General features: G+C 38.7%; 1 protein-coding gene across 3 annotated transcripts; it reads left to right on the top strand.

Annotated features, from left to right (window-relative positions):
* The first annotated feature begins 834 nt into the window (after window positions 1–834).
* Window positions 835–11,686, top strand: LOC134631314 (histone-lysine N-methyltransferase set-1-like). 3 transcript variants are annotated; one of them, XM_063479522.1, is made up of 10 exons: window positions 835–886; window positions 1,582–1,707; window positions 1,791–1,953; window positions 2,073–2,265; window positions 3,185–3,286; window positions 7,789–7,859; window positions 7,962–9,927; window positions 10,233–10,391; window positions 10,470–10,526; window positions 11,353–11,686. In XM_063479522.1, exons 7-10 carry the CDS (start codon window positions 8,265–8,267, stop codon window positions 11,598–11,600), a joined length of 2,127 nt encoding a protein of 708 aa, XP_063335592.1. In that variant the 5' UTR covers window positions 835–886; window positions 1,582–1,707; window positions 1,791–1,953; window positions 2,073–2,265; window positions 3,185–3,286; window positions 7,789–7,859; window positions 7,962–8,264; the 3' UTR covers window positions 11,601–11,686. The 3 variants fall into 3 exon arrangements, with proteins under 3 accessions (XP_063335592.1, XP_063335593.1, XP_063335594.1); XM_063479523.1 differs by lacking the exon at window positions 835–886 and having other exon boundaries at window positions 1,391–1,707; window positions 10,473–10,526; XM_063479524.1 differs by lacking the exons at window positions 835–886; window positions 10,233–10,391; window positions 10,470–10,526; window positions 11,353–11,686 and having other exon boundaries at window positions 1,391–1,707; window positions 7,962–8,648.
* Window positions 11,687–26,571: the final 14,885 nt, after the last annotated feature.

Here is a 26,571-nt window from a genome sequence, read left to right as displayed (position 1 = left end):
GTTCTAGCCACATTTTCAAAGGGGGCAATACGTCAGAGTATTACCAGTTGATACAGACCACAGGGCGCCACCTAAAGGACAGACCACTGGCTATAACACATGAAGATTTTGGTGCTGGTTACACATTGTTCTGCTTTAACCTGGAAGCTTGTGAAGGCCATGCAGGGAATGTGTCTCTAATTAAAAACGGGCAACATAAGGTTAGAAACCCATTTCAGAAATTCTCTGGATCGCACAGTGACACTCATTTGTTATTGTTTTTGTCAGGGACCTGGGTCTGAGGGACCCAGGGTCCTTGAGCAGTGTGGACTATTGTTATTGTTTTTGCTGCACTATGCTGCCATTCTGTGCTCCACATATATAGGCATGTGTGTGTGTGTGTGTGTGTGTGTGCGTGCGTCTATGTGGTATGGATGGACAGTTGACCTGACACTGTACCTGGGCTACAGGGACATTTCGACTTTTTGGTGTGTATTCATGTGTCCCCCTAAAACATGAATTGTAAATGCATTTTTAAGTGTCTAAATAATAATTTTTTCTACTTCTTTTGAGGTCATTATTTATCTTTTGACCTGTATTTGCTTAAACTGTAGTGTAAATTCATTTATTAAACTATAATTAAAAGATTTTCTGATTTTCTTAAAAGTCCACCTATACCACTCACCTGATTTTTGTGTATTCCAGTGTATTGCACAGCGACGTTTCGAGTTAGACTGGATGTGTGTAAGTACTACAATTTAATACACATTTTCAATACACACGGCCGGAAGTCATTGTGATTGGTAGGCTATATATATAGGCGGTACCTACCGGAAATGATTTTGCGCGCGTGCCCTTTAACAAGTACATGTCGACGGCAATACGAAGACTGATTAAAAGCACAAAGGTAAGCCTTTTTTAATGTAAAATGCACCATGACTTTAATACTATATGAAATTATAGGTGCACAGGCTTATATTAAACTGCTTTAATATATGCTTTATGGACTGTTAGCTAGTTTTTGAAGAAGTAAAACTGCCTCAGCGTTTGTCATTGAGTAAATAAAATAGGGCTGATGACTAACCGCGTCAACGCGATAAAGCGGGCTAACCCGTGTTAGGATTTACTCGGTGTTAAAGCATTAATGTGGCTTAAACGTGTTAATGCCGACATCGCGACTAACGTGATTAACAATTAAACCAGCGCAGTCTGAGTCAAAATCCCTGATGTCGCTGTCATCTAATTTCGGGCAGTTTGTCCAATGTCTGTCCATTCTGCTAACAGCCCTAAAATAAAAGCAAGGGGTATAAGTGTATTTAATCGTGTATTTATTTATATGCCTGAAGAAAAAACTTCTTACAGTTTTGATGCCTAAGCTTTCTCAGTACTTGTATCACTCTCTGCAGTCGCCATTGCAGAAATGTCACATGTCGCCATTTTGAGAACTAGGCCTTTAACATTTTAAAAGAAGGCATAAATTAGGACTATGAATAAGTCAGCTGTGTTTATGCTGTAAACTACACTACTGCTAGTTCTACTACTACTGATGATGATGACAATGATGACGATAATCGTAATACTTTATATGCTTTGGTAATACAGGCAATCAAAACGTACAGGAGAACATGCGAAGGAGACGCATTCCTCCACGGGAGGATGCAGTCTGTCATGTTTCTGCTGGAAGGGACAAACTGGGACTTGATATCCACTACATAAATGCCTTCAAAGGTAAGTTGGTCTTTAGTTTGGATTAGATTTGGAGTTTGTCACTTTGTCTTTTGTCACTCACTTGGTATGCCTCTGCAATTCAGGTCGGGGCATTTTCACGACTGTTCCATTCCAAAAAGGAGACTTCCTTTTGGAATACAGAGGTAAACTCATAACAAAAGACGAATGTGAGCGGAGACACAGAGTTTATCATGACAGCCTGAAGGTGTTCATGTTTGAATTCAAGTTTGATGGAAAACTCTGGTGGTGCGTATTATATCAGTGTAGTTTGATTAAGATTAAATTACACTTTGCTTTTGATTTATGAAAAAAAAGCTTCCTAACAAAAACTAGTTAAGCTAATACTTTTTTGCCTAACCCCACAGTGTGGATGCATCTCAAGAAGATGGGTCATTAGGCAGACTTGTCAACGACAACCACATCAGTCCAAGTGCTAAGATGAAAATATTAAATATCAATGGAAAGCCCCATCTATGCTTATTTGCAAGCAGAGACATGAGTCCAGGGGAAGAAATAGACTATAATTATGGTGACTCGGATTGGCCCTGGAGATGCAAGGTATTTCTACAATTGTACTTTTTGGAACTGATAAATTGCATACCGTAAGCCATTTTTACATTTGTACCTACTCAAATTGGCTTAACGTGACTTAGGGCATCTAGTTTTCCATTGAAATTGAGTATCACCTACTGTGCCTGGGGTCACTATAGCAATGCAGCCGAGCATCCAGTGATATAAATGCCACAGCAAGCATGGATTTCAAGGTGACACAATGCCTGCTGCTCAGTCTATACTTTAGTGTTCAATTCAGGGATCATGCTGTTAATTTTGGTAGCCATTTCAAACATTTCAGAGTTTCAAAAATGATGGCTTGGATTTTCATGAAGGAGGCGCACTCATAACTTATCGAGTGACACCATTGACCAGCCACCTGTTGGCATTCAGTCTGTCTATGTCAAATTTTCTGATCACTTTGGATCACTTGGAACCTTGGTGCAGTAGTTACTGAAAAACTACATGGTACTATAACCTACTGGAAAAACCAGGGTAGGTACTAATGGAAAACAGGCAATTGTGATTGCTGCCACATCAGAGCCCTCTAAAAGCACTAAAAAAATATCAGCAGGTATGCAGAAATAAAAAATGGCTTTCGGTTTCTAAATGTTAACAGTGATTGATGTTTAATGTGATTCTAACCTCTTTAGTTAGATTCAGTTTAAATTTTGTCCCTCGGGGATAAATGGGCCCTAGTGATAGTTCGTTGCTGCTACAGGTGATTGTTTTACTCCTTTAGCAATGGCTTAAAAAAGATTAAAGAAATCACACAGACTATTTTTCTCTATATTCTCTATACATGACAGTGAATATTTTAAAGACATTAGCTTGAAACTTATCATTCTCATAGCGTTTCTTTAATGTTTCAAAAACCTCTTCAAAAATGCACTGTATTTTCATTTTCTATCTGTTACACACGAAGACTGAGACCAGCCAGATTCAGAAGACTGTGAGCTGCCTAAAGCCGCAACCAAACTGCATTCCAAACAATGACCTGGACCTGAAACATCCAGAGCCTGAAAGGGTAAATATAATCCAGTGTACCACTTAATGAACTAATAATTTAATCTATCATCATTCTTTATGGATGCTGTGTGTGTGTGTTTGGCAGTCACCTGGGTGTAATGTGATTTACATGGACCGTGGCTTGTAGGTCCTTTTCATTGTTTCAAAGTGCAAGTCTGGATAGCATCTGAGTGTGTGTGTGTGTGTTAACCACCCAAATGTGACTTAGGAGGACCACACTGTTATTGGGGGACTCCGTCAAAGTTTGCTTCATGGTGACATCACTCTGGTTTTAGGAGGAGTCTTCTCTTATTTTTTGACAGTTTCACCTACAGCATGCAGAACTGACTACATGTGCTTTGTTTCTATGTTGAAATGGTTTGAAACTCAGGCTTGAACATTAAGATAGATAGTACTATACAACTTCTTAACTTGTTTTAGGCACTTTTTACTGCTGTAGTGCATGGGTTCTCTCTGGCTGTGTACTCTGGCTTCTTCCCACAGTCCAAAGATGTAGCTTATGGGGTTAGGTTAACTGGTGATTCAAAACTGCCCTTTGGTGTGAATGCAAATGCTTCTCCTTCCATGTTAAATTGGTGATCTGTCCAGGTTGTACTGCCCTATGGTAGCTGGTATAGGCCCCAAACCTGCTACCCCACAATCCTGATAAGGATAAGTGGAAGAGGACGGATGATTGCAAAGGAATCAGTTGTTAATTGGAGTGAGAGGCTGTCGCAGGGTATCACACTGACAGACTCTACCACACTCACACCTATGGGCAATTTAGAATTACCAGTCCAGCTAACCCCACTAACTGCATGTCTTTGGGCGGAATCTGTAGTTCCCAGATACAACTCGGGTGAGAGGCACTGTACACCCATCATATTTGGAATAGGTTCCAGCCGCAAGGATAAGCAAATAAGGAAGGATTGGTTTTTTTTTTATTTTGTTTTTGGTTTTTTGTTTTTTACTCTGACCCACTCCACACAGATAAGAATGCATGTGCCGTTTTTAAGAAGTTGCAGTGTTAACTCAATTAACTATTCTAGATAACAACAAAGTGAAAGAATCAATTCCCCTAATCCCAGTAAAATGGTTCCAGTAGAAAAAAGTGAAGAGGTTGATTGCCTTCAAATTTTATACTGGGATGAAGTGTATTAGTTGATATCTGCAACTGAATTGAAAACACCTCACCTTTCCAACTGTCCAAAACAAATACAGTCAGGTCCATAAATATTGGGACATCGACACAATTCTAACATTTTTGGCTCCATACACCACCACAATGGATTCCAAATGAAACGAACAAGACATGCTTTAACTGCAGAGTGTCAGCTTTTATTTGAGGGTATTTACATCCAAATCAGGTGAACGGTGTAGGAATTACAACAGTTTGCAAATGTGCCTCCCACTTCTTGAGGGACCAAAAGTAATGGGACAGAATAAGAACCATAAATCAAACATTCATTTTTTAATACTTGGTTGCAAATCCTTTACAGTCAATCACAGCCTGAAGTCTGGAACACATAGACATCACCAGACGCCGGGTTTCATCCCTGGTGATGCTCTGCCAGGCCTCTACTGCAACAGTCTTCAGTTCCTGCTTGTTCTTGGGGCATTTTCCCTTCAGTTTTGTCTTCAGCAAGTGAAATACATGCTCAATCGGATTCAGGTCAGGTGATTGACTTGGCCATTGCAAAACAGTCCACTTCTTTCCCTTCAAAAACTCTTTGGTTGCTTTTGCAGTATGCTTTGGGTTGTTGTCCACCTGCACTGTGAAGCGCCGTCCAATGAGTTTTGAAGCATTTGTCTGAATATGAGCAGATAATATTGCCCGAAACACTTCAGAATTCATTGTGCTGCTTTTGTCAGCAGTCACATCATCAATAAATACAAGAGAACCAGTTCCACTGGCAGCCATACATGCCCACGCCATGACACTTCCACCACAATGCTTCACTGATGAGGTGGTATGCTTAGGATCATGAGCAGTTCCTTTCCTTCTCCATACTCTTCTCTTCCCATCACTCTGGTACAAGTTGATGTTGGTCTCATCTGTCCATAGGATGTTGTTCCAGAACTGCGACGGCTTTTTCAGATGTCATTTGGCAAACTCTAATCTGGCCTGCCTGTTTTTGGGGCTCACCAAAGGTTTACATCTTGTGGTGAACCCTCTGTATTCACACTGGTGGAGTCTTCTCTTGATTGTTGACTCTGACGCACATACACCTACCTCCTAGAGAGTGTTCTTGATCTGGCCAACTGTTGTGAAGGGTGTTTTCTTCACCAGGGAAAGGATTCTTTGGTCATCCACCACAGTTGTGTTCCGTGGTCTTCCGGGTCTTTTGGTGTTGCTGAGCTCACCAGTGCGTTCCTTCTTTTTGGGAATGTTCTAAACAGTTGTTTTGGCCACGCCTGATGTTTTTGCAATCTCTCTGATGGGTTTGTTTTGTTTTTTCAGCCTAATGATGGCTTGCTTCACTGGTAGTGACAGCTCTTTGGATCTCATCCTGGCAGTTGACAGCAACAGGTTCAAAAAGCAAACAGCACACTTGAAATGAACTCTGGACCTTTTATTTGTTCATTGTAATTGGGGTAATGAGGGAATAACACACACCTGGCCATGGAACAGCTGAGAAGCCAATTGTCCCATTACTTTTGGTCCCTTAAGAAGTGGGAGGCACATATACAAACTGTCATAATTCCTATACTGTTCACCTGATTTGGATGTAAATACCCTCAAATAAAAGCTGGCAGTCTGCAGTTAAAGCACATCTTGTTCGTTTCATTTGGAATCCATTGTGGTTGTGTATAGAGCCAAAAATGTTAGAATTGTGTCGATGTCCCAATATTTATGGACCTGACTGTAAATGTTGCAATATTTTGCTAACAGTGTCACAGTCATCGTCTGGTGTGCACAACAATATCATCTTTGGACAAGTGCATTCAGTGTGTGGGACCGGTTTCCTCCCTCAAGTGGCTTGGCTATAAGTGCAAAGATGAGACACTTAGTGAATAGGTACAGTATATAGTAAAAAGCATTAATAGAGTTCAACAAGTTAAGACTAGCTGAAATGAACACTGCTCCCTTTTTAATCAGTGGGTGGTCACATCTAATTAAAGAAATGTAGTATTACCTCTTTGGTGCAGGACCTTGTAAAAATGGTATACTTGGGATTGTCCTCAATTCCCCATTCCATAACATAAACTGCTCAAAATAATAAAGGGAACACTTAAACAATGCGATGTAACTCCACAGACCACTTCTCAGCACCTATGCTTTCTGGCTGATGTTATGGTCACTTTTGAATGCTGGTGGTGATTTCATTTTAGTGGTAGCATGAGACAGAGTCTACAACCCACACAAGTGGCTCAGGTAGTGCAGCTCATCTAGTGTAGCACATCAATGTGAGCTGTGGCAAGAAGGTTTGCTGTGTCTGTTAGTGTAGTGTCCAGAGCATGGAGGTGTTACCTGGATGTGGAGTAGGCCATAGGAGGGCAACAACCCAGCAGCAGGACCGCTACCTCCACCTTTGTGCAAGGAGGAACAAGAGGAGCCTTGCAAAATGACCTCAAACAGGCCACAAATGTGCATCTGTCTGCTCAAATGGTCAGATGGCTTGAGGGTCCAGCGTCCACAGGTGGGGATTGAGCTTGCAGCCCAACACCATGCAGGACGTTTGACATTTGCCAGAAAACACAAAGTTTGGCAACTTCGGCACTGGCACCCTATGCTCCTCACAGCTGAAAGGAGGTTCAAACTGAGCACATGTGACAGTCTGGAGATGCCGTGGGGAACGTTCTGCTGTCTGCAACATCCTCCAGCATGATCATATTGGCAGTGGGTCAGTAATGGTGTGGGGTGGCATTTCTGTGCCTGCCAGAGAGCCTGACTGTCATTAGGTAACAAGATGAGATCCTCGGACACTTTGTGAGACCACATGCTAGTGCGTTTGGCCCTGGGGTCCACCTAATGCGAGATGACACTGGACCTCATGTGGCTGGAGTATGTCAGCAGTTCCTCCATGACAAAGGCATTGATGCTATGGACTGGCCCGCCTGTTCCCCAGACCTGAATCCAATTGAGCACATCTGGGACATCGCGTCTCACTCCATCCACCACAAACTGTCCAGGGGTTGGCGGATGCTTTAGTCTGGGTGTTGGAGGAGATCCTTCAGGAGACCGTCCGCCACCTCATCCCGAGCATGCCCAGGCATTGTAGGGAAGTCATACAGGCATGTGGAGGCCACACACATTCAACTACACACTTTCATGCCATTCAACTACCTGAAGAACAAAGTATTTAATAAGAATAATTCATTCATTCACATCTGGGATGTCCTTTTGGGGGGGGAGGGGGTTAGCAGTGTATGTGTAGTCATTAAAATATCCTTAAGTGTGAACAGTTTGTTTTTTGGTTTTTTTTTCAGCATTTGACATTACTGCAATGCTTTGACAAAAAACTACTTCACTTAAATAGAACTGCAAAGCTAAATGAAGTCTATCAAAATGTGTTTCAGTTTGTTTAGGGGTCTGGCACAAATCCTGCCTTGCAAAATTGTCAAATCAGAATTGTCACCAGTCAACACAGGTGTGTATCCCATTCATATTTGGCTTGACTTTTTTTCAGTTTATTTTTTTTACCTGTCTAAAGTATTGATCAATTAAAATAACTTTTATTCTTACATTCCAGAAAGAAGAAATTTCTGAATATTCAGGGGAAGATGGATTGCCACATACAGTTCTGGATCAAATATCAAGCGATGATGATGGCAACCACAGCATATCAGAAGAAGAATATGTGCCAGATTCAGAGTCATATGATGAAGATTCAGATGAAGACATCTCATTATTGCCAAGCACATCAAAAGGTCTGCTATGCCAAGATGACATCTCCAAAGCGCATGAACAATCAGATTCAACGAATTTAATCCACAACTTGACAAAGGACAAGCCAGAAGATAAAAGTGAGCTTTGCGAAACTGAATCAGAAAAAATGACTTTAAGTAAAAGAAATTACTGCTATTTTTGTGGCAAACCACAAGCTAAAATTTCCCGCCACCTGAAAACGCACAAAACAGCTCCTGATGTTGTGCATGCATTTTCCCTGCCTAGAGACTCAAACGAGCGTAAAAGCCTGTTAGAGAAATTGAGAAATAAGGGAAATTTTAAGCATAATGCTGCAGTGTTGCATGGTGGAGTGGGACCACTGAAAGTGAAGAGAAGACCCAAGATTAAAGCAGTAGAGGGAAAGTTTGCTCATTGCTTTTATTGTCAAGGGATGTATGTTCGCAAGGATCTTTGGAGACATGTCCGCAGATGTCCTAACAAACCAAAAGATGACACGGATAAAGAACCTGGAAGAACCAAAGTACTCGGCCTGGCTTTAACTCTGGAGTCTCAGTGTTATCCGCAGGTGTCAAGTGGAGTGTGGAAGGTTCTTGCTGTTATGAAACAAGATGAGATTGCCTCAGCTGTGCGAAATGACTTTACTGTTATTCAGTTTGCCCAGTCCCTCTACAATAAACATGGGCAAGACCCTACTAAGTATGATTATATACGACAGAAGCTTCGTGAAGCGGGACGTTTGTTGTTGTGTCTGCGTACAGAATTCTCAGTGCATAACATCGAAGAAGCTATTAAGCCTGCTAACTTCCAGAGAGTTGTGCAAGCAGTAAAGAAAGTTTCAGGTTTTGATGAAGAGACACTGTCATACAAAACTCCAAGCCTTGCGCTGAAACTGGGACATACACTGCATAAAATGTCTGACATTATCCATTGTCGTGCCCTCATGACAGAGGATGAAGCCCTAATCAAGTCCACTGATGCGTTCAAGAAGTTGTATGTCTCCAAATGGTCCGAGATGGTGTCTCACCGTGCCTTGAACACATTGAGTGAGGCAAAGTTTAACAAGCCATCAACATTGCCCTTTACAGAAGATGTTCGGATTCTCCATCACTACCTTCAAAAATCTGCAGAAAGTGCCTTTTGCAGCTTGGAGAACGAAGCCACAGCTCAGAATTATGCCCAACTTGCACAAGTTACACTCTCACAAATCATTGTGTTCAATCGAAGACGTTCTGGAGAGGTTTCAAAGATGCGCCTCAAAAGTTTTCTTGAAAGAGACAAAACGGCACTCCACACAGATGTTTCCATGGGGCTCTCAGAAATGGAACAGAGACTCTGTAACTATTTCTGTAGAATAGAAATAATGGGAAAAAGGGACAGAAATGTTCCAGTTCTGCTAACACCAAGCATGCTGGATGCTCTGTCACTACTGGTTAGTAGGAGGCCTGACTGTGGTATTTGTGCCACTAATATCTACCTCTTTGCAAGACCCCGATCAATGAGTCATTACAGAGGAATGGACTCCTTGCGTGTTCATGCACACCAGTGTGGAGCAAAGCACCCTGAGTATCTAAGATCGACACAGCTCAGAAAACATGTTGCCACACTCTCACAAGTCCTTAATTTGAAAAACAATGAACTTGATCAGGTTGCAGATTTCCTGGGTCATGATATCCGCGTTCACCGCGAATTCTACAGATTACCAGTTCCCACAACACAGCTGGCCAAGATTTCCAAACTGCTTTTAACACTGGAAAAAGGACATCTTTCCCAGATCCAGGGGAAGTCACTGGATGAGATCGAAATTGAAGGTTTGTATTGAAAGGAGCAAATATTAGGGCAGTAGTTGAATATTATGCTTTATCAACAGAATTAAAACCTAAAAGCACAGACCATTCTGTTAAATGTCCATGATTTAAGGTTCTTGAAGTCTGTTGTTTCATCACTTTGCAACATTTGGCAAACTGCAGAGTGGTGGCCTTAAATAGTAAAACTATGTACTGTGGAAAAAGTATAATTTCCAGTATTTGTTCTGTATTTTGTCATCTCGTTGTTAATGTGAGGTTTTTGGGGGGTTTGTGTTTGTGTTGGGTTTTTTTTTCCCACAATTTCTCAGATGAAATTGCATTAAGTGATGCTGAAACAAAGGACAGTGAGAGTGAATCAGATGATGATGACACAGCACTCACAATGTCGGCGTGTGGCACCAGTGAGCCTGTACATGCAGTAGCTGATTCCACAAACACAGCGCAGCTCCAAGACACTGTAGATTGTGGTAAGTTACCACTAGCTTGGTTTCTGTGGATAAAATGTTTGTTACAAATATTAAAACTTAATCAAATTGTGTAATCAGCAGATGAAGAACCACTCATAATGCCTGCAGCAAGTGAGACTGCTGCTCCCTCTGAAGGTAAGGGGTGCAGTTGGTTCTCTAAGCTTATGGACACGTTCTTTGTAATTGCATTGCAATTCTGTCTCTCTACACCACCACAATGGATTTTAAAATCAAACAATATCCATATGTGTTAAAGTAGACTTCCTGCTTTAATTCTAGGGATTTGACGGAATCATCACATCACAGCCATTATGCATAGTCTATTATTCTCAGAAGCTCAAGGGTAATTGTATAGCTGACAAACAATTTAATGACTGGGTGAGGCCTGTCTACAGACTACTTCATGGGACATACTATGGTGCTTGCATGATGCATTCTCATTATCCAGTTAAGTAAGTAAAAAGGTTGATTCTGTTCATCTGAACGTAGTTTTTTCAGTGGGAGAAATGTTTCGTCACTTAGATGTTTGTGCTTTAAGGTTCTTGAATTGTTCATCATCTATTGTTTCATCACTTTGCAACATATGGCAAACTGCAGAGTGGTGGCAAAAAGTCACTTGGATGAGTGACAAAATGTTTCTCCCACTGAAAACGCTACATCCAGATTAACAGAATCAACGTTTTGGGATTTACTTACCTGGATGATTGAGCATGCATCAAGAGACTTTTATTCAACTTTTTATTCAGTCTTTTATTCACAGTGGAACACTAAATGTTGTCTCATTTTAGAAATTTGATAAATTTTCAAAGAGAATTTTAGCTCGTTTTGATATTGATGGTACCAACACATTTCAGAAGTTAGGACAGGGTAGCATCCATTCTTTTTACAAGCAAATGATTTTTGGGTTTTTTTTTTGTTTGGTTTGTTTGTTTTAACTACTACTACTTTATATATCTTCCAGATAAAAATGCTGCTCAATCCCACAATTCCCGAAGAGCTCCCAAAAACATGTGGTCCAAGGCTGAGGTTGCTGCAGTGATGAGGCATTTTAAAGACCACATAAACGAAGGGAAACTGGCCACCAAAAATGAATGCAGTCATTGCAAATTGGTAGAAGATCCGATGTTGGCAGGAAGAACAGTTCAAAACATAAGAGATTTTGTAAGAAACAGAGGATTAACTGCAAAAAGGCAGAAAAAAATGAACTAAAATAACTGTTTAGCCAGATGTGGTTTTACATCTTGGTCAGATGGCCAAACTGTTGTTAAAACTGAGTTATTGTGCAGCAGGCTGCCTGATGTTCTGTTTAAAAAAAAAAAGTTCTTGTTAATTACAGAAGTAGTTTGTATTTCATAATTTTTTTATTTAATTTATTTAGTTTTTTTGACAGGTTCTTATTTTAATATTTTTTTTTTGACAGGTTATATTTAAAATAAAAAAATATAAATGCATATTTTCTCCCCTTAATATTTACCTTTAAACTTCTATATTTTTATATTTCTGTGGTTAGCGTGGGCATTTTTGTCCATAGGGTTAGGGTTAGGGTTAGATTTCTTTTTTATTTATGGTTAAAATTAATGTTCAGATCCATTAATTTTATGGTTAAAATTAATGTTCAGATCCAAGAACACTAATAAAATGATGTCCCAGTAATCCTGTGTCCTGTCAGATGTGTATTCATGGTAATGATGAGCTATTTAATAATGACATCATTGTCCCTTTAAAGTCCCGATATTGGTTTTTGTGGACCTCATAAAACACATCGTTGTCAAGTGGACAATGTCTCCACAAAACACAATAGAGTCTGGTTGGTGTGTATCAGTGTATCTAGACTTCTATAGGGAGTGTATTAGGTCTGAAGTGACCCAAATTTTTTTCAGATTTTTTCGAACACTTTAACCTCGCTCCCTTGGCTCTAAGTCCTCTGGAAACGGTAGTCCCCGTAAACCACCGCCGGGCGGATTGACGTAGTATAGTCCCACCATACCACATACACCCGTGTGTGTGTGTGTGTGTGTGTGTGTGTCTGCAGGCTGCATGGAGGCCTGGTGGGTGTGGTCCTGCTGGAGGGCTGGCCACATCTGAAGACCATGCCACGCACCTGCTGCTGATGAGGCTCGTCGGGGGAGTTATTTAAGAGTGTGATGGCGTTCCCTTCGACGTGGGATTATTGCGCAAGACTTCACGTCAGTGTCTGAACTTAGTGTATGAAGTCAGTTAGTGCATGCCGGTGAGAGTTTGTGTGTTAGGGCTGCCTCTGGTACTTTTCCCCCAGGAGGCGTGTGGAAACAGGAAGCCAGCGAGCACGGGGAGCGCGAGGACACGGGAGCGGAGAGCACAAAGACACGGACTTTTCGGGGAAGACACGACATGGGAGTAAAGGGAGAGCATGGGGATTTATTGACATTTATTGCACTGTAAATAAACGCACTGTTTGCAGTGAAGAGTCCTGCGTTTTGGGTCCTATTTTCCCCACCCCTCACGTCAGGCCGTGACAGTTTTTGATTCAGTCGTTAAGATATCGAAAATGAGACAAGTACTTCTGGACTACTACTAAAGATTCAAAAAATGAATACTATAGAACTAACCAGCTTTGTTAAAAGAATGGGTAACGGGGTGCATTTTCTGGGCGTCTTAGCATGTTATCATCTGCCAACAAAGACCATCAGCAGATTATCCATGCATGGGCATTGTGAACACAAATCCATCAGGCTTTCCATGGGGAGTACTGGCTGGCGTATATATATCACAAAAGACAAGCAAGGCTACTTTGACAGGTTTGGCAACTCACCTGACAAATTTCCATCCGAGATAAAACATTTTCTATTAAAAAACAGCACTATCATATTCCGGGAGACAGGTTCAGAGTAACTTCTTGGCAACCTGCAGACAACATTGTGTTTTTTCTATATCATATACAAAAAAAAGGGATATCTTATTCAAGAACAATATGTATAATGTTAATCTTATTTGTAATTATGCCATGGTTTGTTATTTTGTTAACAAAATAAACCTGTTTCTGTATGTTTTTGAAAACAAACATGGATACTGATTTTATGTAACAATGATAACAATAAAAGAGAACAGAATTTCATGTCATATTTATTTTCATCTCTTAGTAAAACATGTTAGGATGTGTTAGGAAAGACGGACAGAGGAACTGTTAAAATAAGCTCTGCATTTTTTTCCGGCTCTTTTTAGGCATGTATGTCAAAATCTCCATAAACATGTCCTTTCGACTGTCACCACCACCCATGTCCAACACGGAAACTGCAATCGTGGTGCTTTCGATTGTACTCGGAACTCGGAATTTCTGGTTTCCGAGTAGAATTAGAATAGAATAGAATTCAACTTTATTGTCATTGCACATGTCACAAGTACAAGGCAACCAAACGCAGTTTGCATCCATCCAGAACTGCTTTAGCCATGATATAGATATATTACAAAATATATATTAGCAATAATATAGATATAAAAATATATTACAGAAATGGGTCTGTTAAAGGTATGATATGTGTATAATATGCTATAACTATAAGTATGTACAGGCTGTAGTGGTGTACAAGCTATGTACAGGCTATGAACAGGATATAAATAAAAAAAGCTATACAGAAATATGAACTATGCAAGTTATAAACAGTTGCAGAATTAAAATTATCGTATTGTACAGAATGATTATTTATTCAGAATTATACAGTAGTGCAGTTAAGATAAGTGAAATATGTGGATAATTTCTACAGAGGCTATATAAAGTGATAGTGGCTGTGGTGGTTCAGTCCATGTTATTATTGTGTGTATGAGGGTACAGTTGTCCATTTGTTTGTTTTTGTCCATTGTCTGTGTGTAGGTGGTTGTGGGTGTGTGTATGTTCAGTCCATGAGTTTAACGTGGGTCAGATGTCAGGAGGCAGAGTTCAGGAGTCTGACAGCTATACAGTAGCCTAAGCCTGCTTTAAATTTCTCAATAACTTTATCCCTGACCTGTCTAGTGTGTTCTTTGGACTTCATGGTGTTGTTGCTCCCAATATTCTCTTAGACAACCTCTGAGGCCGTCACAGAGCAGCTGTATTTGTACTGACATTAGATTACACAAAGGTGCACTCTATTTAGTCATTAGCACTCATCAGGCAATGTCTATGGGCAACTGACTGCACTCAGACCTAAGGGGGCTGAATAATTACGCACACCCCACTTTTCCGTTATTTATTTATAAAAAATGTTTAGAATCATGTATGATTTTCGTTCCACTTCTCATGTGTACACCACTTTGTATTGGTCTTTCACGTGGAATTCCAATAAAATTGATTCATGTTTGTGGCTGTAATGTGACAAAATGTGTTCTTTAAAAAAGTAACTGAGTTACAGTATTATAAAAGTAACTAATGGCTAGGAAAAGGAATTATATTTTTAACTGTAACAACCACAAACATGTTTAACAAGTCATTTTCACTACTCGAAATGCAAATATAAGTTGTAAGTTGTAAAAACCTATGCACAAACTTTACAAACAACAAAGCACATATGCCACATATGCAGCCATTTACCTAAAAATGCAGCAAAAGCATTTTTAAAAAAAACATTTCAACGTATTTACAGAACAATCAGGTGTTCTGCATCAAATAAGAAGTCATACAAATAATTTGGGAAAAGAGGGAAGCGCAATCAGCTCAGCGTTGCAGATATACACCTCAAGGTTGGCATAAAAAGGCAAGTGATAAAGAGCAACAACGTCATTGTTTCAGATGTGGCCCTGATAAGCACCTGGCTAATGATAAAAACTGTCCTGCAGCAAAGTGAAATGTGATAAATGCATAACAAGGGCATTTTGCCAGAGTATTTAAATCAGCTGTTGCTGTTTATGATGATCATAAACTGGTGGCTGCAGCCTGTGATAAAATCACCTGCCAAATGGACATTGAAACACCACGGGGAAACGCTCAGGTCCTGGACACTGGGGCTTCAGTATCTATACTTCCAGAAACCATCTACAAAGAACATTTTAGAATAGAATTGAATCCCCTTATTGTCACTATACAGCTGTACAGTGAGACACAGAGCATTTCCAACTCAGTGCAAACATGTGTGTGTGTGGGGGGGGGGGGGGCAGTTCTGCAGCACTATATACATATAAATAGTATTAACAGAAAAAAATATATAAAATGTACAAATATACAATCTGGTGTAAAAAAGTAAATATGTAAATAAATAGTGTTATGTATATACAATTCGGGTTATTGCACATAGAATTTGGTATTGCACAGTGGTGGTTTATAAAGGGAAATGGGAAAATGGGGGGTGGGACTGTGTTATCAGTGCGTGTATGAGTTAAGGGTGGTTATGGCCTTTGGAAAGAAATTGTTTTGCACCCTGTGCTCTGACTGAACCCAAAATTCAACAATTTAGGTATGCATAAGGTGCCCTGCATGTCATTGGCTACCTAATGGCTATAGTGAGAGTTTCAAATGATGACAGAAAAGTGCAAGGCTTATTTTACATATGTAATGGGAAAGGGAGGGTATAAAAGAGGAAGTAGCAGCAGGTGCTCTTCCTCTCTCCTTTGCATTGATGAGTGGATGTTAACAATGGTGATTTGGGAAGGTGAAGAGCCTGGGAAGATTTAGTTGCCAGTTGCACAAACTGTGGTTATGTCCCTACAGCAAAGATTCAAGGTACAGGCTGTTTTTTCTCTTAGTTAGTTTTCCTTAAGTTTGTTGAAATGTCACATCAAATTCACCAGGGAGGATATGAAAAGTGGCAGGTTAGCCTTCTTAGACTGAGATTTCCATCCTGCACCTTCCACGGCTGGTGCTAAAACAGCAACCTCCTGTGACTACAAGTGAGCAACCATAAAAGCCTCTTTGTAAGTTTTTGCTGGCACTACTGTTCACAGTGTTGGCATGTTAACAGTTAACATTAATTTGACACATTTTGTTGAATCTATTTTTAGTTTCTTTTTCTGTATTAGCTTTTGACTCCACATTTTTGCCTCTTCACCCATACTAAACTCTGTTCACCAAGGTGCGTTGGCATGCAGCAAAGGCAGAGGAGGGCCTGGTTGCTTTTAGAGATTTGATTGAGTGTCAGTAGTAAACATGAAGTGCTTGTACGAGAAGTGTCCAGCTGCACAATACTGTTGACAGCATCGAGATACTTACTCAGCAATAGGAAAATAATGAGATGCCAAAGCTCATTTACACATCCTTTTTTACTTGTAATCCCAGTGGTGCATTTATGGTGCAGATGTCCAAATTTGTGTATAACAGATAATTCTACCTAACTCTACAAAATAGGGGTGAGCATAAACAGACTAACATTTTAACATGGCAGCTAATTTTAAATGCATCTTTTTAAACAGCTCACCAAACATAAACTTTTAACAATTAACGTTTTGATAAGTAAATCTAGCTACTGTGGCTCTATTGTGTAGAGGAAAAAAAAATAAGCATGACACTGGCTGTGTCCCAATTCAGGGTATGCACGCTTGAAGTACGCACACTACGCGTACTACGGACGGTGCGTACTATAAGTACGGGAAGTGCGGAAGTGAGAGGCTTGTGAAATGGGACGGTCTAGCCCTTGTCGCGCTGTTCAGGTTGCCTAGCAACCATGATACTATCTGCAAGAAACGTTTCATACAGCTTTGTTTGACAGAAATGAAGGAGAAAAAATTTTCTGTTGGTCCTTCATTTTTGTCATGACATCACTTTGATTAGTTGAGTATCTGAGGCTGAGACCACGGGACTGTAAAACATGATAGTTGGGCTTCATTTCTGTACTGAACAGTCATTTCAATATTAGTTAGTAAATAACAATCAGCTAATGTTGTTCATGAGACTAAAATCATCTCACTGTGGTAATGTAAATATAATATGGCCAATATTATATGTATTGTCAGATTATTATGGTATATATATATATATTACAGGATATATTACAGCAGTGAGCTTGAACTCTGGGTCAAAGATTAAAGTTGTAGTTATATTTCCTATCACCTTAAATCTTCACTCAAAGACAAGTATCTTTGACAGTGTATATATAGATGTATTATACATAAGAGACAAATATTGTTCGTCTAATATGTTGGCATTATTACATTTGGCTCAATGCTTACATACATTTGGCTCAATGCTTACATAAATGTTTAAGAACGTTAAAACAATACTGTTGGCCACATGTCGGGAAAGTTATGTGACATTAGTGATGTTTGTACTTTCAGCGTTAACTTGGTTTTAAAGCAAATGTACGAGCTGTGAAAACTGTTTCTGATACAATAAAGAGTAGACTGATATATTAAATATTCCTTTATTGGGTGAGAAAATCAGACCATGTCATAACTGCTTTAAGTCATACAGAATAGATATCAGAGCATTAAACAGGCTGACTTCTGCTAAATGGGTCAAACTGGGCAGAAAGTATACAAACACATAACATCCTTATAGAATATGATGTAACACTATAGATCAACTTAGCTCAGAATATATAAAGCATATAAACAATTACAGCAATATGATGCAACAAACACAGCAGTGCTACTAATCCAAAAATACTCAAAGCTTCATAGAACTGAAACAAACATTTATTTTTAGGTCCATTCTGCTGCTGATACATACTTTAGGTTTCTGAATATTAAACTTGTTGCTGCCTTTTATAGTGTGTAACTTGAAGGCCCTGAGTACTTTCTCCCACACTGAAAACACTGGGATGATAAAGTTATTTGAACATTACCTAATAAGACTGATTCAGGACAGACAATTAGTTATTTAAAAATTTCCTAGCAGTCCTTCACAAACAGGGAACAGTCTGTCTATTCTCTCCATCTGTCAGCTGCTGCTGGCTCTTCCTCCTCCTCTTCCTCACACACTGCTGAGTTTGTCCTGGTGGATCATCAGGGGTGCAAAGCCTCACAGATGATGTGCAGCAGTGGGTCCCTCAGTCGGTCCTCACTCTGGACACTTGCAGTCGTCACACATGGAAATCAAATGTGTGATAAGCTGCAGGATTCAAACACAAGTGTAACTTATAAATACATGTTCATACTTTTATTCCACAATCAGAGAGAAAGAAACAGAGAGAGAGTGCAGGACAGACAGACAGGTGACAGTCTCGGGTGTATACACTGCTACAAAACAGCACAAAAGAAGGAGGATTTAGTGTTTGTGTTGTTACGAGTGCTAAACAAGAAGAGTTCCCAGATGGTACAGTGGACACATGTGTGACTCCTGTGATTAAAGCATCTTTCTTTCAGCTTAACGAGTGAACCGTCAGCTCGTTCAAACACACGTTAAAGTCTGTTTGGCTCGACACCACCGAACAGAGGCAGCAATATAACATAGCTAACATTAACAGTGCAGTGAATCCTGCTTGTGCCGTGATATTCAGGACTGCAAACCGAGCAGCATCACTGACTTTCAGCTTGTTGTGTTTGTGGATATATGACTGACTTTAATTATCCATAAAATCATCACATTCTCTGTAAGATTAAGGTCAACTATATATATATTTAGAAGTAGAGGCTTTAAAACCAAGTTAACGCTGAAAGTACAAACATCACTAATGTCACATAACTTTCCCGACATGTGGCCAACAGTAATGTTTTAACGTTCTTAAACATTCGTACATAAATAAGTGACATAATATTCAGTACTTACTTTTGCCAGTTCACTCTTCAGCCGCTCCCTTCTGCCGTATTTTGCGGCAAAATTATCCACACCCACCGCTGCGCTATGAATTGTGGGATATATGGGACCACAAAGCGTGCACCGGACCACGCCTGATATTTGGGGAAATCGACGGCGCATTTGGAGTATGCATTTGAAGTACACTTTGAATTGGGACAGCCGTCGTCGCGTGGCGGTGACGTATTCACACTTGAAATGCGTACTTCAAGCGTGCAGACCCTGAATTGGGACACAGCCACTGTGTGCACCGGATGATCTGATATCGTCGTGTTGGTGTTGTTCCCGGATCATCATGAAAATGTTGTTCCAGGTTCAACATTGCAAGTGACCAATCACATTGTTGTCACGCTATTCTTTTGCGTGCCAAGCCATTCGTGCATTTATGAAATTCCAATGTTGCGAGGACAATATCAATTATGCTTACCCTTCATTAAAGGGTTAAGGTTAGGGTTAGGGTCAGGGTCCGTTGATCGGCGGACAGAGGCTGTTTCTCGCAGCTTAAGTACAGTTTTTTATTTTACGGCGGTTTTCCCCGAAGTCGCAAAAGTATGACGTCACAACATTCTGATTGGTCACTTGCAATGTTGATCCTGGAACAACATTTAGTATGATGAAACTCATTCAAGTGACACTGATGCCACCTTCTGGTCAAATCAGTGGGGTGAAAAAATCCTCTTCAGCCACGGATCCAACCACTCTGCTGGAGTAGCTCTCTGTTTCTACCGATGTCCAGGGAAGGTCGTGACTTTTCAGGCTGATAACTCAGGACACTGGCTGGTAGTTGTATTGAATATTGATGGTTCATTTGTGATTCTAGTAAATGTTTATGGATATTCCTCTGTAACTCTAAATAAGCTCATGCTGGAAAAAATAACAGATGTCCTTTCAGAGCCAGTAGCGGTTTTAGATACGGGCGACACGGGTGGTTGCCCAGGGCGGCATCGTGGTGGGGGGCGGCATCACGGGCATCGGCAAAATAAAAAAATTGCTCGTACTCATGCTGCCCCGACATCAGCCAGCGCATACTGGGGATGGCATAGGCACCGATCGGTTTTCTATCGCCCATTTGCTGGGAGTAAGGGCGCCCTCCGTTTGCGAGGTGCGCTTGCTGCTTGCGGCACAGGGAGGAGAGGGCGGGGCGGCGGGGGATTCTCTGGCTGGCTGGAGCAGCATCTAATAACCAACTCGCAAAATAAAACAAAATAAAAACAAACCAACAACACGAAAACTGCAGACATTATGATACAGACTTATAATTTGCACCAATGTTTTTTCGAAATTCTATACGCGAAAAGTGAGCGTGAGAGCCCTCGGTGCGCCTGCTCGCTGCTGAAGTCAAAGTAAACTTTATTGTCATCTCCGCTACATACAGTCCAGTATATAGAGAGACGAGACGACGAGGCTCCAGTTACAGCAGTGCAAGTAAACAAACAACAAATATAAGAAGAGTAAGAACATAAATATACACTTTAGGACTCGGGGTAAAGGGATCAATAACAATTTAAAATGTATATTTTATATTTTGTTGATTTAAAGTCTCACACACAACCCGTTTTGAAAGTTTAAAAAAAAGAGAAAGAAGAGGAGTGTAGCGACTTCCACAGTCGCTAGATGCTGGGGACTGAGCTTGCCTATTTGCCTGACGCGCTGTCAACTGTACGCAATAATGCGAGAGGTGGAATTGCTTGCTTGTTTATTAAAGTGCTTGAAAAGTTTACAGAGCAACGTGATCGGCTCGCGATTCAAACATCACAGTTCGGACCAGTGAAAGACAGACTGACAACGCCCTCTTAATGTCACCGCTAGCACCCACGTGACTTCCATTACACATCACCATAGCAACCAAACAAATGAAAACCCAGTGATCATTAAAATTCAATACATTTAATTATGGCTCCTACAAGGAGAAACGAGCAAAAGATACAGGTAAGCAGATGTGTCATTGGATAATGGCAGGTCATGTATCCTAAAACATTAAGAATCAGAATACTTTCTTAATCCCTAAGGAAATTATGTGGGTTACAGTTCCTCCAAGAAGAAATGGTAAAAATAGTAACAGTAACAGACTAAACTCCAAACAATATATACAATAATATAATATTAATTAGTGAGTGTCAATTGTTGATTTGTCCTGTTCTCACTGTATGACGAATTATGATGGCTGTTTGGTAGCCGTTTGCATACTCTCTCTCTCTCTCTCTTCATATGTGTGTGTGTGCGTGCGTGTGTGTGTGTGTGGGGGCGCCAGAGGGCGTGTTCGCCCGGGGCGCCAAACAGGCTAGGACCGCCACTGTTCAGAGCATAAACTTTTATACCGCACAGACCATATTACTAGGCGGCGACTTTAATCTTGTTCCAAATGAATGGCAGGATAGAAATCCTCCTAGATACAGTGTTAATCAGTGGAATCCAATTCTGACAAAGTTCATTGATTCAAACAATTTAAGTGATATATGGAGAGAGAAAAACCCTGGAGTTACTCAATTCTCTTGGATTAAACCAAATGGAAATAATATGTCCAGATTAGATCTGTGGTTGGGGTCGACTTTACTATATAGATCTTTCACATGTTTCCATCTCAGCAGCCCCGTTGACAGATCACAGTATTATTACTCTTAAACTTAACCCTGGAAATAAAGCAAAATTTAAAAAAGGTTACTGGAAATTCAATGCAGATCTGTTATTTGATAATGGGTATGTGAAGATAGTTCAAGAGCTCCTCCATAAAATTTACAATGATGTAACAATTGGCACTTACATACATAGATGGGAATTTTTTTAATTTACAGTTAGAGAATTTTCAATAACGTTTAGTAAAGTGAAAAGTAGACAACAAAAGGAATTCGAAAGTAAATTACTTTACAATATAAATAACTATTGTAATAGACACACTATGTCAGAGTCTGATAAGAAATCCCTTTTGTCTTTACAGGCTCAGTTAGATGATTTATACAAGAAAAAGGCTCATGGAGCGTACATTAGAGCTCGTTCAAAATGGATAGAAGAAGGTGAAAAAAGTACTTCATATTTCTACAATCTGGAAAAACGGAGGCAAGAGAAGAAATCTATTAATACATTAATTGTAAATGGGGAAGAATGCACAAATCATAAGACTATAGCAGAAGAAATACATAAATTTTATTCAAATTTATATTCATCTAAATATTTAGTTACTGATTCATTAACTTTTTTTGATCAGATTGAACCTTTTATTCCAAAAATTGATTCTGTATTCAGAGAAATTTGTGACTCTGATATATCACTGGATGACTTAGATCAAGCCTTAAACAAACTGAAAATGAACAAAGCTCCTGGTCAGGATGGCTTGACTGCCATCTTTTATAAGTTCTTCTGGAAAGAAATAAAAGAATTTTTCTTCAAAACTATCAGGGAAATCATTTGTAATGAAACATTAGCAACGACAATGAAACAGGGTCTTATCTCCCTTATTCCCAAACCTGGTAAAGATAAAAGATTAATCGATAATCTACGACCAATTACTCTATTGAACACAGATTATAAAATTCTTGCTCATGTTATTGCAAACAGATTAAAGGACGGCTTAGATCAGATTATTAGTGAAACGCAATCCGGGTTCCTTAAGAATCATTCTATCCACAATAATATTAGATTGGTTTTAGATCTACTGGATTATAATCACTTAATTGAAGATGATGGTGTGATTCTTTTTTTAGACTTTTATAAAGCATTTGATACAGTCGAACATCCTTTCATTTTAAAAGCTTTACAGTATTTTGGTTTTGGTAAAAAAATTCATAAATTTAATCTCTTTATTATACTCTGACATCAATAGTTCTATTTCTTTACCTTTTGGTACGTCTAAACGATTTAACGTCAGTCGAGGAATCCGTCAGGGGTGTCCAGCTTCTCCTTTACTTTTCATTATTGTAACAGAACTTTTAGCTATTTTTATGAAACACAATCCAAATATTCAACCACTGAATTTGATGGGAGCCCCGTTGATCATAAGTCAGTTAGCAGATGATACTACACTGTTTTTAAAGAACATGTCACAGGTTCCTCTCGCACTAAATGAAATTTCACTATTTTCAAAGTCCTCTGGTTTGTACCTGAATATTAGGAAATGCGAAATATTAACTATTCATGATTGTAAACCCAGTATCTCTCTTAACATAGCTACTAAAACTGAAATTAAATATTTGGGTATTATAATCTCAAAGAATACAAATAATAGAGAAAATCTAAATTTTGAGCATATTACCCAGAAATCTAAAAAGATTTTAATCAGCTGGTTACAAAGAGACCTCTCCATCTTTGGACGTGTCTTGCTTACTAAAACAGAAGGTATCTCTCGACTGATTTATCCATCACAATGTTTATATGTTTCCAATAGACTAATCAATAATATAAATCAAATTAACTTTAATTACATTTGGAGAAACAAGCAACATTATATTAGGAAGAATGATGTAGTGAAGTCATTTGAAGAAGGAGGTTTGAATGCGATTGATTTTGAAGCAATGGATGGTTCCATCAAACTCAAATGGTTACAGTCTTTCATAAACAATTCAAACAATATTTGGTTTTATTTCCCCAAAGTAATTTTCGAGAAGCTTGGTGGCATTGAATTTCTCTTAAAGTGTGACTTTGAAATTTCCAAATTACCAATTAAATTATCCAATTTTCATAAACAGGTTCTTCAGTACAGGAAAATGATTTACAAGCATAATTTTTCTCCACATACAAATTCGATTTGGAACAACAGATGTATATTGATAAAAAGAAAATCCATCTTTTATAAGGATTGGATGGATCATGGAATTTGGACGGTTTTACACCTTTTAGACAATGACGGCAATGTATTATCATATAATAAATTCATAGAAAATTATGGCTTATCATGTACTCAAAGTAAATTCACTAAAGTTGTGAAAGCCATTCCCCCTGCAATGATTCAGATGGCTAAAGCCAGTTCAACCTATTCTTCCTTTATAATTCGTGAACCGTCCTTAATTATTGATGATCATCAATTTGAAGGAAAGACATGCAATAATAAATTTTTAAGGACAATTCTAACCAAACAACTTTTTCCTTCTCAATTAAAAAGAAAATATTTGTTTAAAGATTATAACTCGAGGTTTTTGACTAAGTATCTTTTTTTTCCAATTCCATCTAAAGCAAAAGAAAATCACTTTAAAATCTTAAATGCCATATATCCGTCCAATGACTATCTTCACAAGAAATTCAATATAGATACGAACGCATGCACTTTTTTGCAATACTGATATTGAGACTACAGAGCGCCTTTTTTATTCAAGTGAAAGTTCCAGATCTTTTTGGAATGATTTTCAGTACTGGTTAACCTCTAAAAATATTGACTGCCCTTCTCTAACCTTTCAAGTAATTAGATTTGGCCTACAAACAGAAAATAAAAAAATAGAATTTGGGATTAACAACTTATTTATAGTTGCAAAATTTTTCATTCACAAATGTCGCTTCTTGAAAATTACTCCGATTTTTGCTGGCTTTAAAAATGAAGTCCTACTATTGAAGCCTACATTAGACAAATGTAACTTAAATAAAGCTCACTCCTTACTTGAATTTCTGATGCAGCTTTTCAACTGATGTAGCTAGACTGTGTGTGCGTACTTTTATTTTTGTTTTGTTTTCTTTGTTTTTTGTTTTGTTTTAACTTTTTTACTTTTATATTGAAGGTCACTTAATGTACTTGTATGTTGCTCTATGTCATCTCTGACCTATACTGTTCTTTGTTCGATGGCTGCTTTGTTCTTATCCACCTATACTTGTACATATCCTTTTGACTTGTAAGATTTGCGCTGTAATTGTTAGTTTGTACAATTAAAAAAAAAAAAAAAAACATTTAGTATGATGATCTGGGAACAACACCAACACGACGATATCAGATCGTGCGTGTGCACCAGGCCCCATCTATACTAGTTTATTTCACTAAACTGGACCAGAGATGTTATAAAGCAAAGACATGGCACTGTTAGATATGACTTTAAAAAGTTGGTAGATCTGTGTAACAGAAAAGATGGTGGAAGGCCAAATAAATCAATCAATAAATAATAAATAATTATAACCATATTAAGTCGCAAAGTCAGTAAAGTTTCTTTTAGTGGTTTTCATTAGATTTGACTGGTGACTCTTCCAGTTTTTAGGACCCAGTGACGGCTTAAATTAAAGCCGAATTAGTTTAAAAAATATATGTGCCTAAAATTATACTGTCATGACAGACCAATAAAAAGAAGCGCTTACTTTTTCACATTGGTGATTTAAGAATTACAAAATAATTTCAAAATTGCATTTTGTATTTAGGCAGGTTGCCTTTTTGCTTTAGAGGTTAGGTTTTCTTTAATACTGTAGTAAAAACAGATGCAGTAAAACATTAAGTGCTAATGCATCACAACAGATTATCTGTTCAACATACACCACAAAGCCTGCTTGAGATGAAATGTATTTGATAATGGTTTGTGTTATGTTATTATTTATTATTAGGCTTCACAATGATTCTTCACTTACTTGCTAACTATTAAATAACTAACTAGTCTACAGTTTATTTACTCATCTGCATGCAGTGAAGCAAATAATAATTTGATCTGATTTGATCAATAAAGGATTGAAGTGGTAGAATGTTTGCATCTAAGATTTAAAGTCTGAAAACAAAAGGCATTTATGTTCCCAACTATTTAGGTGGACTGTCTGTGGTAAAATAGCAAGGTAAGGCATGTCTTTGTCAAATCAGAATTCAAAGTAATAGAAGCTGTGACTCTCTCATCATTCTGGCATCTTTTTTCAGGCTGTAAAATTGCTTTGAATTAAACACCAATTGTATGACTGAAGCTTAACAATCTGTAACTCAATCACATCTATGTGGCCAGCAATCTTCACTCACATCCAAGCAGATAAGAAGCATTATTACTGAATTCTTTTGTTTCATTCTTATAATTACACTATAAGTATAAGAATAATACTTGTTTCATTCTTATACTTAGTCTATTATACGCTAATAGTGTAACAGCTTCTTATTTTACCCCTGCCACTTCTGAAATACTCCATGTTTTTAGTGATTTTAATGAAAGCTTGTTCATATACTGTATCTATTTGTGCTATATCTACAGTCCAGAAGCACGTCTCCACTCTTTTCCTACTTGTACTTATTACTGCTTCACCAAGAACAGTCAAAATGCAGATTCTCCTGGTCTTTTTTGCTTTACTTTGCCTACTTTATTGTATATTTTAAAAAACTGATGGCATTGTGAAGAACAAGAGTGTATATTTAGGGTTTGTGTGATGTAAACACAAATTAAATGTTTAGATTTTGTTTTAGCAGAACAAAGAAAATGGAAGAGATGAGACATGAACTGAGTTGCAATTTTTAATTTTGATCAGTAGATAAAAGATACAATAGCAATTACTTTGTAAGATATATAATGATTTTTAAGAAAATATGAGAAGAAACATTTGTATGTCACATCTGTGAAGAGACAGACTGTTTCA

The sequence above is a fragment of the Pelmatolapia mariae genome, linkage group LG7 (assembly GCF_036321145.2).
Source record: "Pelmatolapia mariae isolate MD_Pm_ZW linkage group LG7, Pm_UMD_F_2, whole genome shotgun sequence".
In the NCBI taxonomy this organism is placed as follows: domain Eukaryota; kingdom Metazoa; phylum Chordata; class Actinopteri; order Cichliformes; family Cichlidae; genus Pelmatolapia; species Pelmatolapia mariae.
Note: the sequence above shows the minus strand (reverse complement) of the source record. Positions and strands in the feature narration are given on the sequence as shown.